This window comes from Camelus ferus, chromosome 5 (genome assembly GCF_009834535.1).
Source record: "Camelus ferus isolate YT-003-E chromosome 5, BCGSAC_Cfer_1.0, whole genome shotgun sequence".
NCBI classification, from domain to species: domain Eukaryota; kingdom Metazoa; phylum Chordata; class Mammalia; order Artiodactyla; family Camelidae; genus Camelus; species Camelus ferus.
In genome coordinates, this window is record NC_045700.1 from 80,691,857 (window position 1) to 80,708,552 (window position 16,696).

Below are 16,696 nucleotides of genomic sequence, written 5' to 3' on the forward strand. Positions count from 1 at the left end.
CATGCAGTTAGATACAACTGTTTTGAGAACGCTGAAAGAAAACAGGACTTGACATAGTAGGAAGGAAAGAGAAGAAACGGGTAAAAGCAAGCTCTTACAGCTAGGGACTTCGGTGGAATGACGGTGGAGAAATTAAACTGAGGTTAAAAACACAGTGCGCCTCAACAAGAAATCAACATGTGGTCCATGTCTTTTATATCAACTTCCAAGTACTACATCCAGAGTCCCAGGAGGGTTCCAGCCTCTCTGACACCCTGACGCCAGCCCTTCCTTCTGCTCTGAGCTCCTCAGGCTAGCTCTGGTTCCAGTCTGCACATCTTGGCTCACACCCTCTTCTTGTCTGGGAAGTTTGGGGAATGGTGGGGGGGGGGGGTGGGCAGGGAAGCCACTCTCAGCCCTCAGGTCCAGTTTGGGGAGCAGCAGGAGCAGGAGGGCTGGGGTCCTCCAACTGCACATCATGCAGGTGCACCGTGGGGGTGGTGGGGTCTTTGCCCACGCCTTGGTTTGGGTCAGCCTGGTCAGGGTGGTGCCTGCGCACGTGCTTGACCACCTGGAATTTCTGCTTGGCCTTGTAGCTGCAGAGGCGGCAGAAGAAGGGGTGGCGGTCGGTGTGGGTGAGGGCGTGATGGCGGAGGCCCGCGGCCCAGCGGAAAGCGCGGTGGCACACGTTGCACACATAGGGCTTGGCCTCGCTGTGCTTGCGGAGGTGGGTGCGCAGTAGGAAGCGCGTCTTGAATGCCTTGCCGCACTGCTCACACATGAAGGCCCGAGCTTCCCGGTGGCGCGTCTCCTGGTGCACTCGCAGTGCGTCAGCCCGATTGGTACAGTACTCACACTCAGGGCACTGGTATGGCTTCAGTCCTGTAGGACAGGGCAAGGACAGGGGACAAATCACCACTGAAGGAGGTGGAACAAGGATCTGTGGATCAGAAGAGTCACTGTGATCCTGGGACATGAAGAATATAAGCAGCAAAGTGAATGAAGACTATGTCTTTGGAATGTTCCAGTCCTGTCTGACACTGGTGTGTCCTTCTCCCAACACAGCCCCTTTAGTATACAGTGAGTGCTCAATGGATGCTGGTAACTAACTGGACCCCTAAGTAGCCACCTGATGGTGATAAATACTCAAATATGATGAGGTTTCTACAAGGGGAATTCCGATCCCCTTTTGGTCATGGAGTACTCATGGAAATGGGAATCTATTTAAACACAACTCTTTGTTCAACTCAAGAAGTACAAAAAGATGCTTAAGAGGGAACGGGTAAAGGTGAAAGAAGTAGTATTCATAGATACAGAAGGCCTTGAAATACATCTGGTTAATTCCTTTACATGCGGGACCATATGCAAAAATCACAGCATATCATCATGAACCCATTTCTGAGAACCTGTGGTCCATGGACTTGGTACCCAGAAGGGAAAAAAAGGATAAGTTAAAATAGGTGAACCCCTCTACTTTCTCCTTACTCATGACAGTTTCATCCCGCCTGTGCAGGTAGACCTGCTCAGTCACTCATGTTTGAGTTGGGAGGTTCTCAACAAGAGGTGGGTGGCCTTGTGCCACAATCTCCCCAGAAGCTTTTGCAAAGTACATGTGCCCAGACTCTCAGGTTGATTCAGATGGGTTTTCAGTGGATTGGGAAGCTATTCTGGCTTCTTAGCCTACCTGCTATCCTTAAGGTGAACACTGCTGTGCGCCCGAATCTGAGTAAAGATATACACCACCTCATAGAGGCTGGGTGTGCCAGGGAACAGGGGAAGCCCTTGGGCCTGTCAAAACCACGCAGACTCACCTGTGTGCTTGGTCATGTGGTACTTGAGCTGGTTGACCCACTTGCACTTGTAGCCACAATCAGGGCAGAGATACTTCCGTTCCTCCTTGTGAATCCGCATATGGTACTGGAGGAGTTTGAAAGAGCAAAGAATATACCCAAAAAATGCGCACCCCTTGGTACACACTGGATGTGGAAACAGGGCAAGCAGGCAGAGAAACTGCTGGCAGATAATTCTGTTCCCTGTTCTGATCCTACCCATGTTCCCCCATTGCCAATCATGTCCCCTAGGCCAGTTACTCTGGTACCACCCTAACCCATTTGGTCTACCCGCAGGTCTGTCCTCTCTCAGCTCTGCCCTTATTAGCTGTCGTTGGGTGCCTAACCCCTAATTCTCAGTTTATTAATCTGTAAAATGGGAAACTGTAAAAGTTACTATATCGTATTTTTGAAAGGATTAGTGTCTGGCATACAGCATAAGTGCTCAATAAGTGCTAGCTGTTATCTAGATTATCCCCAACCTATTATACACTTTTATCACATGCCAAGCACATATTATGGAATTTTATCTTTGCAACAACCCTATGAAGTATTATCCCCTTTTTACAGATGAGGAAGCTGAGGCATGGAGATATTAAGGGACTTGACCAAGGTCATAAAGCTAATATTTGGAAGAGTCAGGATTAGAGAACCCAGGTAGTTTAATTCCACAACCTGCATTTCTTCCATTTCTGGCCCTGCTCCCTGACCTTACCTTGAGGCGAGAAGGGTCAGCACAGGCATAGGGACAGAGGTGACAACGGTAAGGCTTTTCCCCAGTGTGGATGCGGCTATGCCAGGTGATCTTCTGCCGGTTCTTGGTGCTGTAAGCACAGTCAGTGCACTTGTAGAGCCGGGTACCCCCATGCCCTTTCACGTGGTGGTCCAGCACCAGCTGATGGCGGCACGCAAAGTCACAAAAGGGGCAGTGCAAGGGGGGCTGGCCAGCATCTCCATCCTCAGCTGAGGCTGCTGCTGCTGCTGAAGTCTCCTCATGCTGTTCCAAGTAGTGCTTCACCAGGCCTGCCCGCTCCCGGGCAGCAAAGTCACAGAGCTGGCAGCGGTGGCTGAAATGCTGCTGCCTCCGGTGCTCATCCAGTGCTGGCCGGCTGGGGAAGGCCTCCTGACAGGCCCCACATTCAAGCCGTGGGTGCTGTTTCCGGGTGTGGCCTCGCAGGCTGGCGGGGCTGGGGCACAGCAACCCACAGCGGGAGCAGTGCAGGGGGCCCTCGGTGGCCTCTGTGGGAGAGCCAGGGGCTTGCGGTGTCGGCTCGGGATGCCGGCGCAGAGCATGCTGCTTGAGTGCCGTCTCAGAGCTGAACTGGGCCTCACACTGGGGGCAGGCAAAGGCTGGGGTGCCCTGGTGGCAGCTGTTGACATGGCGAGTGATGTCATGGCGAAGGTAGCCACTATAGTCACAGAGAGGACAGAAGTGGGTGGGTGTTTTGTCATGTACCCTCAGCCGGTGCAAGCGCAGTTTTGAGTTGGTACCAAATGTCTGGGGACAGGAGCTACAAGGGATGCGGCCAACACCTGTGTGTCGGGACTGGTGAGCTTCCAACCGGTACCGCCTGGTGGTGGAAAAGTCACAGAAAGGGCACTGATGTGGCTTCACTCCCTCATGCTTGAGCCGCCGGTGCTGCTGTAGGCACCGGCTCTGTTTACAGGTGAAGCCACAGTCCCCACATTGAAGAGGGGGCCGGGGGCTGCGGGCTGGGGCTGCAGTGGGGTGCCTCCGCTTCTGGTGGAGCCTCAGGGCAGCAGCAGCAGGAGCACTGAACGGGCAGAGGCCACAGTGCAGCTCTCCAGACGGCTCAAGGGGGCAGCCCCGGGTCTGGTGAGTCCTCAGAGCCCGCTCCTGCTGGCAGCTAAAGGGGCACGTGGGGCAGGAGAAGCGAGCCCCCTTCTGCTTTGGAACCAGAGCTGTATCTCCATCACCAGGGCCACACTCTGTATCTCCACTGCTTAGGGGAGCAGAGTCCCTGCTGCTTAGCGGGGACACAACAGGCTGGGTCTGGGAGGCTCCTTGCTTTCCTCCCCAACCACGGCCACCCCGGCAGCCTTCAGCCACATGAGAGGTAATGGAGGAGAGCCGAGAACAAAGGAACATGCAGGAGTTGCAGTGAAATTTGCCCTGCTCAAAGCGGAACTTCTCAGGGGCCTCTGTGGGTGAGGAGTTTACTGCAGGAAGGGCTGTGGAGCCAGAGAGAGTGGCACGAGGCTCTTCTGTCTTTTCTGGCTCTCCAGGAAGCTCAGAAGGAGAATCTTTTGCGAGCAAAACCTCTACTTCTAATGGTGCAGGTGGAGGCTTCCCACCTTCTGCATCCTCTGAGGCCTGTGTGTCTGAGGGCAGAGGATTCAGAGGGATGGGTGAATCTGGTCTGGGCAAGCCCTTGTTCTTTCTGAGCAGAACAGGGCACTTCTTCAGCAGGTGGGTGCTGAGGCCACGCTGTTGCTTGAAGTTGGCCCCACACTCAGGACACAGCAGGGGCTCTCGGCGGCCCTGGCACCCAGTCCTGGAGTGCAGATTCAGGGCCTTCTCCCGGCGGGTGATGAAAGGGCAGTGTGGGCAGCGGAAAGCCCGCCCCTCTCCCTGTATCACTACCATCTGAACCCGCCCCTCCAACACCAGCGCCTCTGCCTGTTCTTTGTCCTGCCTCCTTAGGGCCTTGAGTAATGACTCTGATTCAGGGAACTGGGGCAGGGGTGCTGTCTCAGTGGGTGGAGTTGCCTTCAAGGTTCCCACCCAGCTGTTAGGGGGCTCCTCTGAGGAAGGAGGATTTCTAGGGGGCTCAGAGACTGGCTTTTCCAGAATGGGCTCTTCTTCAACACTCATGCCAGAAGTTCCAGCACTTTCAAAGGTAGACAACTCTGTCAAAGTTCCATCTGGCCCTTCTAGGCTCAGGGGCCCAGAGGGATCCAGGGGCCTGAACTCCACAGGGGCAGTTTCAGTGATCTCCTCAAGGGGTGGGTCGGCCACAGGTTCCAGCTCCACTCCCAGGGCCTCTAAGTGTAGTGTGCAGCTGCCTTCATCCACCGCCGCTGGACTGGGGCTGCCAACCAGGTCATCCCCTTGGGAAACCTCATTGCTGTCCTGTCTCCTGGCACTGTCTTCCTCGCTGACCTCTGGCAGGGCCTGGTCCAAGGTGGGGTCCACCACAGTCCCAGGGTCATGGTCTGGCCCCTCAGGCTGGGCAGACAGCTGTCTTGACCGCTCTGAGTCTGGTGAGGGTGTTGGGCACTGTGTGGCCTCCTCTGGCTCCTGGCTGGCACAGCGGAGCTGCCAGACCTGGTCCCCAGGCACATAACCATGGACCTTGCGCTTGTGGAAGAAGAGGGTGGTGTTGCTGAAGGTGCGGTAGTCACAGAGGGCGCAGCGGAACTCGCGGAGGCGGGTATGCTTACAGTTCTCGTGGCTCAGCAGCGCCTGCTTGTGGCGGCTCTGGTAGCTGCAGTAGCGGCAGGGGTAGAGCGGGGCTGGCGTTCCGGGGTGGTGCTGGGAAGCCATGTGCTTCTGCAGCTCATACTTCCGCTTGCAAGCAAAGGCACACACTTCACACATCAGGGACTTGCCCTGGTGCCGCAGCTTGTGGCTACTCAGCTGATCAGCCCGGTGGCAGCGATAAGAGCACTGGTTGCACTGGTATCTGGTTAGGAGGGAAGGTCACAACTGTATATCAGTCACAGCAACTACCAGTCACTAAATAAATACATACTATGGGCCAGGCTCTACACTCAATATTGCACATGCATTATCTAATTTGTCTTTTCCACTACCCTATGAAATAGGTATCTCTATTTCTTAAGTGAGGAGACCAAAGCACAAAAGTTAATAACGCCAAGCAGAGACTTGAGCTTGTGTTCTATCCCCTATTCTACATTGCTTTTTAAAGGGAAGATATCGTGAATCAGCAACCCTCTGTGGACTTTCGAGGAGCTGACATGGCTACAGCCCCACGGGGCAGGTTTCTGTGCCTAGTTTCCAACCTCCCGTGGAGGCATGAAAGCTAAGAAACCCCCTAGCCAGCTATGCCCACAGATCAGAGGGGAACTTGCCTGGATTTGGCAGTGGCCTGGATTCGGGCCACAAGTATAGTCCATCTACTTCACCAGGACTGGACTCTGAGAGCTCAGGTGATACCTTAGTCTCTGGGCCTCTACTCTGGGTCTACACTCCCTTCCTTGAGCCCAGAGAGCTCTCACCATGCAGACTGGGCCACATGCACAGAGGTCAGCTACAGGCAGTGGAGCCAAGATGACAGGAGCAGAGAGGGGCGTTACGAAGAGTCTCTCCGGGGCTAGAAGAGCAACGGGGCCAGAAGTTGACTTCGAGAGGAGGCGAGCTTAGCACTGGGTTCTTAGGATAGGGCCGGAGGCATGCGAGTGCTCATACCTGAGGTCCCCTGCGTGTTTCCGCATGTGCACACTGAGGTAGTGCTTCCACTTGGTGACATAACCACATTCAGTGCACATGTAATCCTTGGTGTTGGAGTGGGTCAGCATGTGCTTGGATAGGTAGCTCACGTCTCGGCAGGTGAAGTCGCACAGCTCACACTTGTGCGGTTTCTCGCCTTATGTGGGGGTGGAGGGGAGAGGGGAGAGAACAAAGGTCAGACATGGATCGAGTGAGTGGACAGACCACTTTCCCCAGCAAGCTCACCCTGGTGCCCAGCAGGAGTGAAAGCTGAGATGCTGATCACAACAGTCAATGCTGCTTCATGGCCAGTCTCAGATGTCTGCCCCTCCACCCCAACACCAATGAAGTGGGGAACTGAAGATCTAGCTTTTCAAAACTAGCTTTAAAGTCCATTCTGGATTTGTTACACAGCTTATTGGCACTAATGGCTAACTGCTCCACTTAGCCCAATTCCTTCCAGTTTTGTGGAAGAGATGGAGAAAAAATTAGGCAATACAACACAGTGGTTAACAACTCTGACTCTGAAGTCCAACACAGTAATAAAGGTAGTAATAGCCAACATTTATATAGTACTAAGTGCCAGGCACTTGAGCACTTTATAAAAATGCCACCTCTTACTGAATCCTCACAACAGCCCTATGAGATAAGGGTTATGATTACCCCATTTTACAGAGGAAGGAGCTGAGGCACAGAGAAACCAGAGAGCTATTAAGCATTGGTTCAAACCCCAGCTTACTACTGTGTGGCCTTGGGTAGGTCATTTAACCCCTCTAAGTCTCAGTTTCCTGGTTTCCAAAAAGGGGGAAACAAAAATACTGACCTCACATGGTTGATATGAAGTGCTGGCCCACTCATTTATGACATGTCTCAGAGTCCTCAGCGGTGCCCAGCAAGGACTCAAGGACAAGCTGTCCCTGTAGTTGGTCAAGACCTGGCACTGAGAAGAGAGGCTGGGGCCATGTTCCTTCAGGACCCTTCCCTGTTATCCCTGCCCTCCCTCCCAACCCCTCTCCCTATCGTCAAAGGCAAGCAACATGGTGTTCTGGCTCTGGTTCTGATACTAGCTGTGTGAAACAGGCCATTTAAATGTTCAGGGTTTCTCACCTTTACCTGCCTTCTTTATAAGATTGTTATTATAGATTAAATGAGATAATACATATGAAAGAACTGTAAATTATAAAGTGCTACACAAGCACACCTTGGAGACTGCAGTTCCAGACCACTGCAATAAAGCAAACAGCACAACACAGAGTCACACAAATTTTTTGGTTTCCCAGTACCCATAAAAGTTATGTTCAAACACTATACTGTAGTCTATTAAGTGTGCAATAGCATTGTGTCTGGGGGGAGGGTATAGCTTAGTGGTAGAGCGCACACCTAGCATGCACGAGGTCAAGGGTTTGATCCCCAGCACATCCATTAAATAAAAAATGAAAAATAATAAATAAATAAACCTAATTATCCCCCCAAAACAAAAATTTTTTAAAAAGCATTATGTCTAACAAAACAATGTACATACCTTAATTTAAAAATGCTTTATTGCTAAAAAGTGCTAACCGTCATCTGACAACACACGGTTGCCACAAACCTTCAATTTATAAAATTGCTAAGCACAATAAAGTGAAGTGCAATAAAAGAAAGTATGTCTGTATAGATGTGAGGTTTCAAGAAAGGCCTCAGAAAAATGAGACTTTGTGACTAAAGTCTGTATAGAAAGGAACTGTTTAACGGCAACAACAATGGCTTTGTCAAAAGCTGCCTAAAAACTGTTTCCACAAACTGAAGAATCTTTGATTAGATTTTTGTCTTGTCAATCTACCGATGCTGATATCACGATCACAAATGGGATGACGCTATAGCAGGAAGCCTGGTCTGGTTTTTATTTGAAGCATCAGTGATGCTGGTAACCAATTAAGAGTCTGAGTTGAAACACGTGCAACTTCCTGGTCACCAGAAGTGATCGTTTCAGTGTCATGGCTGCCAAGGCTATGAAGTATGTGGATGGCTCAGTCCCCTCACCCCATCTCTCACAGCATATCCCAAAACTTGAAATGCCAAGGAAGGTATCTGTCCTGGTCTGGGTTTCTTTGCTTTAATAGGCTGGATGTTGACCCTCCCAAGCCCGCCTAAGGGTGGGCAGAACTGGACAGGGCCTTAGAGGTGAGGCATAACAGCACAGTGGTTAGAGCACAGGCTCTGGATCAGACTGCCTGGATTCAAGTTGTAGCCTGATCCCTTTATGAGCTGAGTGACACTCAAGGTTCATCTGTGAACTGCAAATACTAGACTTACTTCTAGGACTAGCAGGCCAAATGAGACCTATGTAGTGTATGCAAAGCCCTCCCTGTGTCTGGTACACAGTAAAAGCTCCCATTTGCCATCATCATCACCATCATCACCATTATTACATGACTGCAGGGGTGGAGGGAAGACATCTCACCGGTATGCAGCAGCATGTGGCGGATAAGCACCCTCTTGTGGGCAGTGGCAAAGTTGCACTCAGGGCACTGGTGGATCTTCTCGTGAGCATGCATCTTGCCCACGTGGTCCTGGTAGGCCACCGGGTTGAAGGTGGCAAAGGGGCAGAAGGTGCAGCGCAGCTCTTCACTGCCAGGGTGGCCCTGCTTCTTGTGTTTGCGGAACAGGTGCTTGTTGGAGCAGGCGAAGTCGCAGTGGGGGCAGTGGAAGGCATAGTGGCTTTTGTGGTGGGACTCCATGGCTTCCGCCGTGGCAAAGAGCATGGGACACGAGTGATGGCGGCACTCCACGGCCCGCACCCCGTGGGTCTCCTTCAGGTGCTTTACGAAGGCCTTCCGGTCAGGTGCCGCATAGCTGCAGCCCTCCTGAAAGCAGTGGAGGGACAGCGGCTCTGCTGCTGCTGCTGCGGTGTGGCTCTTGAGGTGCTCCTTAAGGGCCTGGCTGAGGCGGAACTCCTCACGGCAGACAGGACAGGCATAGGTATCTGAGTAGAAGTTGGAAATGTCCTCATGCATGCTGGCCATGTGGCGGTTGAGTGCATTCCTCTCCACTGCGCTGTAATGGCACAGTGGGCAGCGGTGGGCCTTCTGGCCCAGCTCCCGCAGCAGGTGGGTCTTGAGCTTGCTCTTACTAGTGAAGAACTTTTGGCAGTTGGGGCACTGGAGACTGGGGTCTGGGAAGTGAAGATGTAGGTGCTCCACCAGATGGGTCCGCTTCTTGAAGCAGCGCTTGCATTCTGGACACATGTGGGTCTTGAAGAGAGACTCGGTGCCAGAAGCTGCATCCCCTGCGGGAGGAAAAGGCAGAGAGGGCTAAGAGTGAGATTCTTTGATAGGTCAGGGGTTGGCCAGATAATGGGAGAACCACGATTAGCCCAGACAAAACTTGCATGGCCTTGCTCCTTTCTCTTCAGGAAACCAAACAATAGCATCTCAAACATTATAGTCTTAAAGAAGAGACAAGACATTCAAGTATTTAGAGAAACAAAGTCACAAGGACTTCTCAGAACTTGCTGTGGTCTGAGTGAAGTACTGCCCCAGACACCCATTATTCCTGAGGCTTTATCTAGAGAAGCTGAAAAGAGCAATCCAGATGGAGCAATCTGTTCTTCCTGCCCTTGACCACAGGGACGGGCAGAAGGATCAGTAGGGTTGGTCGGAAGGAAAAGAACCCCACAGGGCGTGAGCAGAGGAGAAGGAAGAGAAGGTCAAGTACTCCTACTTCCAAACACTGTCTCACTGAGTTTGGGTTTATAGAGAGTTGGTAATAAATACAATCAGATCTTTCCTAGTCACCTGACAGTAAATATGCTCCCCAGTGGGATGGGATTCAAATGTCATTCTACTGAGATGGAAAACTGGGAAGCAAAGATTCAGAAAAACAATCTTAGAGGGCTCAGTATCAGACAAGACAGCTTCCTGCCTGAGAAACACCAGCTCTGAAAGCAGACTCTATTTACTCCTACCCTGTGTTACCAGAGACTGTACCCATTTATCATTTTCCCACTAGACATGTTGAAGTGGAATGTTAAGAACTGAAGGATCTGAACCAAAGGTCAGAAAACCAAATCTTAGTGCCTCGATGCCAGGCCCCCACAGTCCATTCCTCCCTATCCATCATATCATTACCCTCCAATTGCTGAGCCCCCTGGCCTTTCCCCAGGGCTTTCTGAGAGTTCTTCTGGCTGCCACTCTCTTCTTCCTCTACGTCCTCCTCTTCAGCTGAATCCTGCCCAGGCATGGGTGTTCCTGCTTCCTCTGAAGGCTCTCCCTCTCCTGGGGACAGTCTGGGAGCTGCAGACACATAAAACTTGATGACTAGAGGAGCCAATGCAGTGCTGAGTGCTTGTACTTCTGCTCTTACTGGCTAGAAGAATCACTTCCAACTAGGTGGCATAAGGGCATCTTGGGTTGTAAAGTATATAAATTTATTCCCACTCAAGACAAAGACAGGAAGACCAGGAGCTCAGCGGTCAGTAATGCTCCAACCTAAAGTAAATCAAACTTCAGATAACACCAACCTCAGACCCCCTGAAGGTAAGAGCCCTGAGGTCACTGGAGAGGGGGAGGGGGCAGAGAGGTAGAGACTAGACAGATGAGACTATACTTCCTAGCTCAGATCACCGGAGCCAATGACTGGTGGCTTAGTACAGGTGAACAAACCCTGACCTCTAAACTTTTACTGAAAAACCCAACTCAGCAATTCAGGGGCACACCTTCTACCTTCAAATCCATCCCTTCTATCCCTCAACAGAGGCAGCTGCTTCAGTAAGGCAAAAACGTATGACTTTTTTTGCAGAAGAGGAATCTTCTCTTTGCATCAGAGCACAAATGAGTCTCAGCAAGCCAAATTCTCTCATCAGAATCCTGTTTTTTCTATTTCCCCCTGCTCCTCTGCTTACCCCATGCCCTTTTTAAGAGATGAAGAAGAGTAAGAATCACTGAAGCACTATCTTCCTTGAAGGTTTCTTTTTAAAATAACCCCAGCTTCTCCTGCCCAATCCCACTTGCCCTAACAGGAGTTTATAGGCATTCTACCAGTGGCTACAGCCACTGATGGGCATTTTAGCTTCTGCCCTCAGAAAGTTACAAAATGATCAGAGGAAAATATTGGTTAAGTAACTTCAAGGCCACAGTGCAGTCTAAGCCAAACTTCATTCACTGTCAAAAAGACTTCCTCTTTGTCTCATATATTCTGACCAGTCCAGGATTTCTAGAAGCCTTTCCGTGTCAGCCAGTAATTCTGTCCTTCTGAGCCATTACTCTGGATTCTCTCGTATTCATGCACATATTCACAGCACTAGAAACAACTGCCTCTCCTCAAGGCTGCTGGGCCCTTGGCCTCATACCTGGCAGCAGCTCCTGGGACGGAAGACCCTGAACAGCAGACAGTCCTCCCTGTGTCCCGGCTCCATGGCTCCGCTGATGCTGCCGGAAGAGTTTGATGTTGGAGCCCACGAAGCTGCAATGGTTGCAGTGGAAAGGGTAATGGGCCTGCCGGTGCAGCTCCATGCCCTGCTGGCTCCCGAAGACCAGGGGGCAGCCCCGGAAAGAACAGGGCACAGGAAGTGCTCTGTGGGTCTGCCTCAGGTGGTGCTGTAGACCCTTGCGATCTTGAGCGGAGAACACACAGCCAGACTCTGGGCAGGAGAAGGTGTCGGGAGTGCCCCGGTGAATCTTGAAGTGGCTCTTCAGGGCCTGGGGTTGGGCAAACTCCTGTCTACACACAGGGCATGGAAGGGGGCTATTTGGTGGGCTCTGGCCCTGTAGAGGGCCAGGAAGAGTGAGGTTGCTGGGGGGCAGCTCTACAGAGCACGGGGGGCTAGAGAGGCCATGCACAGGCTGTATAAGGGTCTCAGCGCACTGGTGCAGGGCCAGCAGAGCGGGCTCTGCGAAGCTCTGCTCACAGCGCTCACAGAAGTACACCTCCACCACCTTTACCAGGACACCTGCAGGCAGAGGACCGACAGAGAAAGGCACAGAATCAGATGGAACGAGACTCATAGGAGTTAGTTACCAGTAGAAAATGTAGGTGAATCTTTTAATATTCACGGAGTGGAGATGGACTTAAGTCTGGTTCTACACTTGGACTGTAAGCCCCTTAATGTCAGGGACAGTCTATCTTGCACATGTGTTTGGATTCCCAATACCTTACATAATACTTGGCACAAGTAGGTACTTGATAATTATTTGTTAAGTAAACGTAAAAAGCATTAACCAAATCCAGAAAGCTTTAAGACAATATATTTTGTCCAAATAAAAACTTAGAAACTTCCAAAAGAAGAAAATGACAATCTGGGGGTAATATTTGCAATATAAATGACAAAGTATTACTTTTATATTCTGTGAAGAGATTTTCAAAGGCATAGTAATTCATACAATGGAGGCCAAATCACATTCAAAATAATTGTTGTCATTTCTTAAGCAATAGGGAGGACCTTGACAAAGAAAGGCTTAGGAAACACTCTAGCCTGGTCCTCCAACTGTTCTTTGGGAAGAGGGACCTAGGATTCTGCGACGTTAAGGCCAATCTGCTTAGTAACGGTAGAGCCCAGGTTTGCCCCATGTTTATTCTGGTGGTCCTTTTTCTCTTTATTATCTTTTTGTTTAAATAAAAATTCAGTGCAACAATTCAAATGATACAGACATATATAAAGAATAATCATCCCCAATCCTCACACACATAGTTTGGTCTAGATCCTTTTAGGCTTTGGGGGGGTCATTTTTCTGCACTTAGCTTTTTTTCCATCTGCTATACAGCAAAGATATTTTTATCTACCTCATATTTTTTTTTTTGTCCAGTTCATGGTACGCGTATGGATAAATCAAAATGAAATTTTGCTCTTACTGATGGACTACTGCGTTGTTTCCAATCATTATAAATAAAGCTGCATTATCCCCGTAATCTTGTGCATGCGTATGAGTCTTTCTATATGACAGATCCCTAGAAGCAGAATTACTGAGTCAGAGAACACATATTTTAAAATTTGTTACATAGATAAACTGACCTTCAAAAGATTACACTAATTTATACTCTCCATAAACTGTAAGATAGTATCTGTTCCCCTACAGCCTCACCAACAGTAGTTTTATAAATAATGCTTAATTTTTGCCAAAGTCAAGAAACAAAACTGGCATCTCATAGTTACTTTTAACTGGAATTTGCATATTAGTGAGATTAAGCTTCCTTACGGTTGTTGACTTTTTACTTCTTTATTGAATTGAATGTAGATTTCTTTTTCCTTCTTTTAAAAAAACTTTTTTTTTTATTGTGGAGTTCTCTGAATTTTAAAGATACTCTTTCTTATATATTATAAATGTTTTTCCAGGTTTCTTCTTAATTTATTATTTCTTTCACCACATCAAAGCTTAGAAATATCATATGATCAAATTAGCTAATCTTCCCAGTATTCTCTGTATACTTCCAAGGAAGGCTGGTACAACTGTAGCTGGAAGATGGCAGTTGAAAAATAGGAACATTACCTAAAAATAAAAAGGTGTAGAAAGGGGAGAATCTTTCTTCTAACATAAATATAAAGGTCCAACTCCTACTCTCAACGACATGCCTTGAATGAGTTAAGTACGTTATTTAAAAGAAACTACAGCAGGGGATACCAAGATTACTTCTAGGAAGTCCTGCCAAGCCCTGGGTGGTGGAGAGAGGCTGGGCCTTTTGCCTAATCCCTGGCTGTAGTTCCTGGGTGGGAGGTCAATATGGAGGAAAGAATCCCTGAGGACTATAGGAGTAAGAATTGGGCAGAGGTGTCAGAAAAGTCTTCCTTTCTGGATTACCGCCTAGCAGACGTGAAGCCCTCGCAGGGATAGACTGCCAAGAGCTTGGTACAAGGTTGTGCACCACCTCGTCAGCCTTCAATCAACATTCACCAACTGCAAATCAAATTACAACATCTCTAAGTATAAAAATAGGATGCTACCTCGTGTCTTCATCATATTTATATACAAGGATCAAAAATAGCACAGACAAAAACTCAGGGCTGCTTGTCCCACTGGCCTGCTAGCAACTGTGTTTGTACCTGGGGTCTCTCCAGGAGCACTGGGGGACAGGTTTCCAGCTACTGCTTCCACAATGATCTCCATATTCCCTGTGTCCTCTTCAGTTGCTGTGGTCTCTACCAGCAGGCAGCCTGGGTCAGCAGGCAAAGGTGGAGGGTTTCCAGAAGGACAGGGACTCTGGACAGGCTCCAGGAGTCCACGGTTAGAGAGAGGTGGGGGGATCAGCAATAGCTCAGGGCACAGTCCATCCATCTCTCCAGTGCTGTTGGCTGGCTGTGAGTCCAACACGGGCTCTGTCATCACCACCAACTTGTGTGCTATGGCCTCCGAAGTGCTGATAAACCAACCAGAAGAAAAACCAAACAAAATATAATTAGATCTCTCACTTTCTTCCTAGTTGGTGTGGGTACAGAGCCCAGTGCCTGCCCAGTTAAGCATTTCCTTGTATGGCAGCATGCCACACCTAGTTAACCTAGAAGTGTTCTTTTTATGGCAAAGTTTAGAACAAAAAGCATAAAAATGACATTAGGGGTCAATACAGGAAAGAGACAAGAAATATGGCCAACATATTAAAGACTGCAGGTTATGTTTCTCGAAGCTAAGTGACCTTGGTCAAATCATTAAGCAACCTAGATCTCAGTTTTCTTATCTGCAATAACACTGGCTAGGGTCAAGGGATCTCAGAGGTCCCTTTCCCTCTTAACATTTTATGATCTCTCTATTCCTGAGCTCAAAGCCCTTCCTTCATGATAATCTGGCCCCTGCTGACCTTCCAGATTCATCTTCCACTTCTCCCTGCAACAGATCTCTGAACCAGTCATACCAATTATTTGCCACTCCCCAGATTCACCACGTTCTCTTTGGCTTCCACATCCTTTCACCTTCCTCTCTCTCGGCTTGCTGGGCCTTTTTGCCTTTGCCATCTTTCTTGTCTGGCTAACCGACTTAGAACTATCCTTTAAGAACCTGCACAAATGTCACTTCCACTATGATGGCTTCCTGACACTGTTTATCTAAGTCTCTCTCTCTGAGTTCCTAACGGCACCTTGTACACAGCTCTGTCAGAAACTGTTTCACACTGCACTGTTGTTTACTTATCAGTCTCCCTCCCTAGACCTGGAGCTTTTTGAGTTTGTTGACATTATCACTTCACTAAACACAAACCACCAATGGTCTATACCAGTTAGACAAACAAGGGAATTCTAGTGAAGAACTATGGACACAGAGATGCATCAAAGTAAAGCTAGGATTTTAGTAAGATATCAAACCGTGGTTTCTTACACATAAAGTATCACATCTGGAGAAATTTCAAACTCATTTATTATGGCCTCACATTGAACACTGGAACAAAACTGAGAAACAAATGTCAACTAAATTGCATATTCTGTTATACATGGCTAAAATTAGTTTAAGCTGAGAAATTGATAATTAATAAGAACAACAGTAATCAGTTCTTGAAACTGAGTCACGGAGGTCGATTAAGGGCCTCAGGCTAGGAAATTAGGTTGCAGGTGAGAATTCTGCAACTCAAAACCTCAGAACACGGGGATTCAGAAGCTGGCAGGGCAGTGCCCTTCTGCCCTCAGAGGATTCTCCAGGAACCGCAGCCTCCACTTACTAAATATTATAGCTGCTCTCAGGAATCTTCCAGCTCGGGCAGTATATTTGCCTTGGTGAGAACCAAGGAAGGCGAGGTATGTCTAGACTGAGAACCTTCAGCGGCTGGAAGGCGGGGTGAAGTGGGAGACAGTGGGGCCAAGAGAAGAAATGAGCTTATCTAGGGGCAAGGGCACTGAGGAAGAGAAAGGACACATTTAGGCAGAAAAGGCCTGGGGAAAGGAGACCCGGCCTGGGGACCAAGGTACCCGCGTTTAAACCTGTCTGTGGGCTCTGACTCACCGCGTGGCCCTGGACAGATAAAAGTCACCTCGCTTCTCTGGGCCTTAGCTTTCCCATCTGTAAAGTGGAGGCGATGACAGCGTCCACATCGTTGGGCGGGAGCGGGAATCACAAGAGCGGAAGAATAGGAAAGCCGTTTTGTAACCTGCCAGGCTTGGGATGGAGCAGCATCGTGATTATGGTCCTGAGGAGAGGCAGCGGATAAGCGGGCGGGGTCCAGAGCAGTGACGCGACTAAGGCACCCGGGCGGCTGATGTGATGCGCCGGGGCCCCGCTCGTTGGCGTGCTCCCTTCAGCACTTGTCCCAAGCGTTCCTACCGCCCAGGCGCACCCTCATCCTGGGGCTCGAGAAACTTTTGCCTCAGGCCTGCTCCACCCGCACTCCCTACCAGTTCCCAAACTGCAGCCGCTCACTTACCTCCCGGCCCACGGCGGGCGGGAGCCGCATCTCTATGGTCGACCAGCAGCTGGAGCGGCCTCCAGGGACTCCCTTTGTGCGACCGCCTCCGGCCCAGCCGCCTCTAGGACAGTGGGCACATGGAGGACGCTCTCTCTTTCTCTACCAGGCTGGAGGTGTACTC

The 16,696-nt window shown here is 49.7% G+C and overlaps 1 protein-coding gene across 7 annotated transcripts; it reads right to left on the bottom strand.

Annotated features, from left to right (window-relative positions):
• Positions 1–178: 178 nt before the first annotated feature.
• Positions 179–16,691, bottom strand: ZNF142 (zinc finger protein 142). 7 transcript variants are annotated; one of them, XM_032480239.1, is made up of 10 exons: positions 16,534–16,690; positions 16,116–16,299; positions 14,237–14,550; positions 11,552–12,151; positions 10,332–10,496; positions 8,666–9,490; positions 6,202–6,379; positions 2,524–5,455; positions 1,791–1,896; positions 179–861 (listed from the first exon to the last, which is right to left on the bottom strand). In XM_032480239.1, the coding sequence occupies exons 3-10, from the start codon at positions 14,514–14,516 to the stop codon at positions 392–394; spliced, it is 5,556 nt and encodes a 1,851-aa protein (XP_032336130.1). In that variant the 5' UTR covers positions 14,517–14,550; positions 16,116–16,299; positions 16,534–16,690; the 3' UTR covers positions 179–391. The 7 variants fall into 7 exon arrangements, with proteins under 7 accessions (XP_032336130.1, XP_032336132.1, XP_014416522.2 ...); XM_032480241.1 differs by lacking the exon at positions 10,332–10,496 and having other exon boundaries at positions 16,534–16,691; XM_014561036.2 differs by lacking the exon at positions 16,116–16,299.
• Positions 16,692–16,696: the final 5 nt, after the last annotated feature.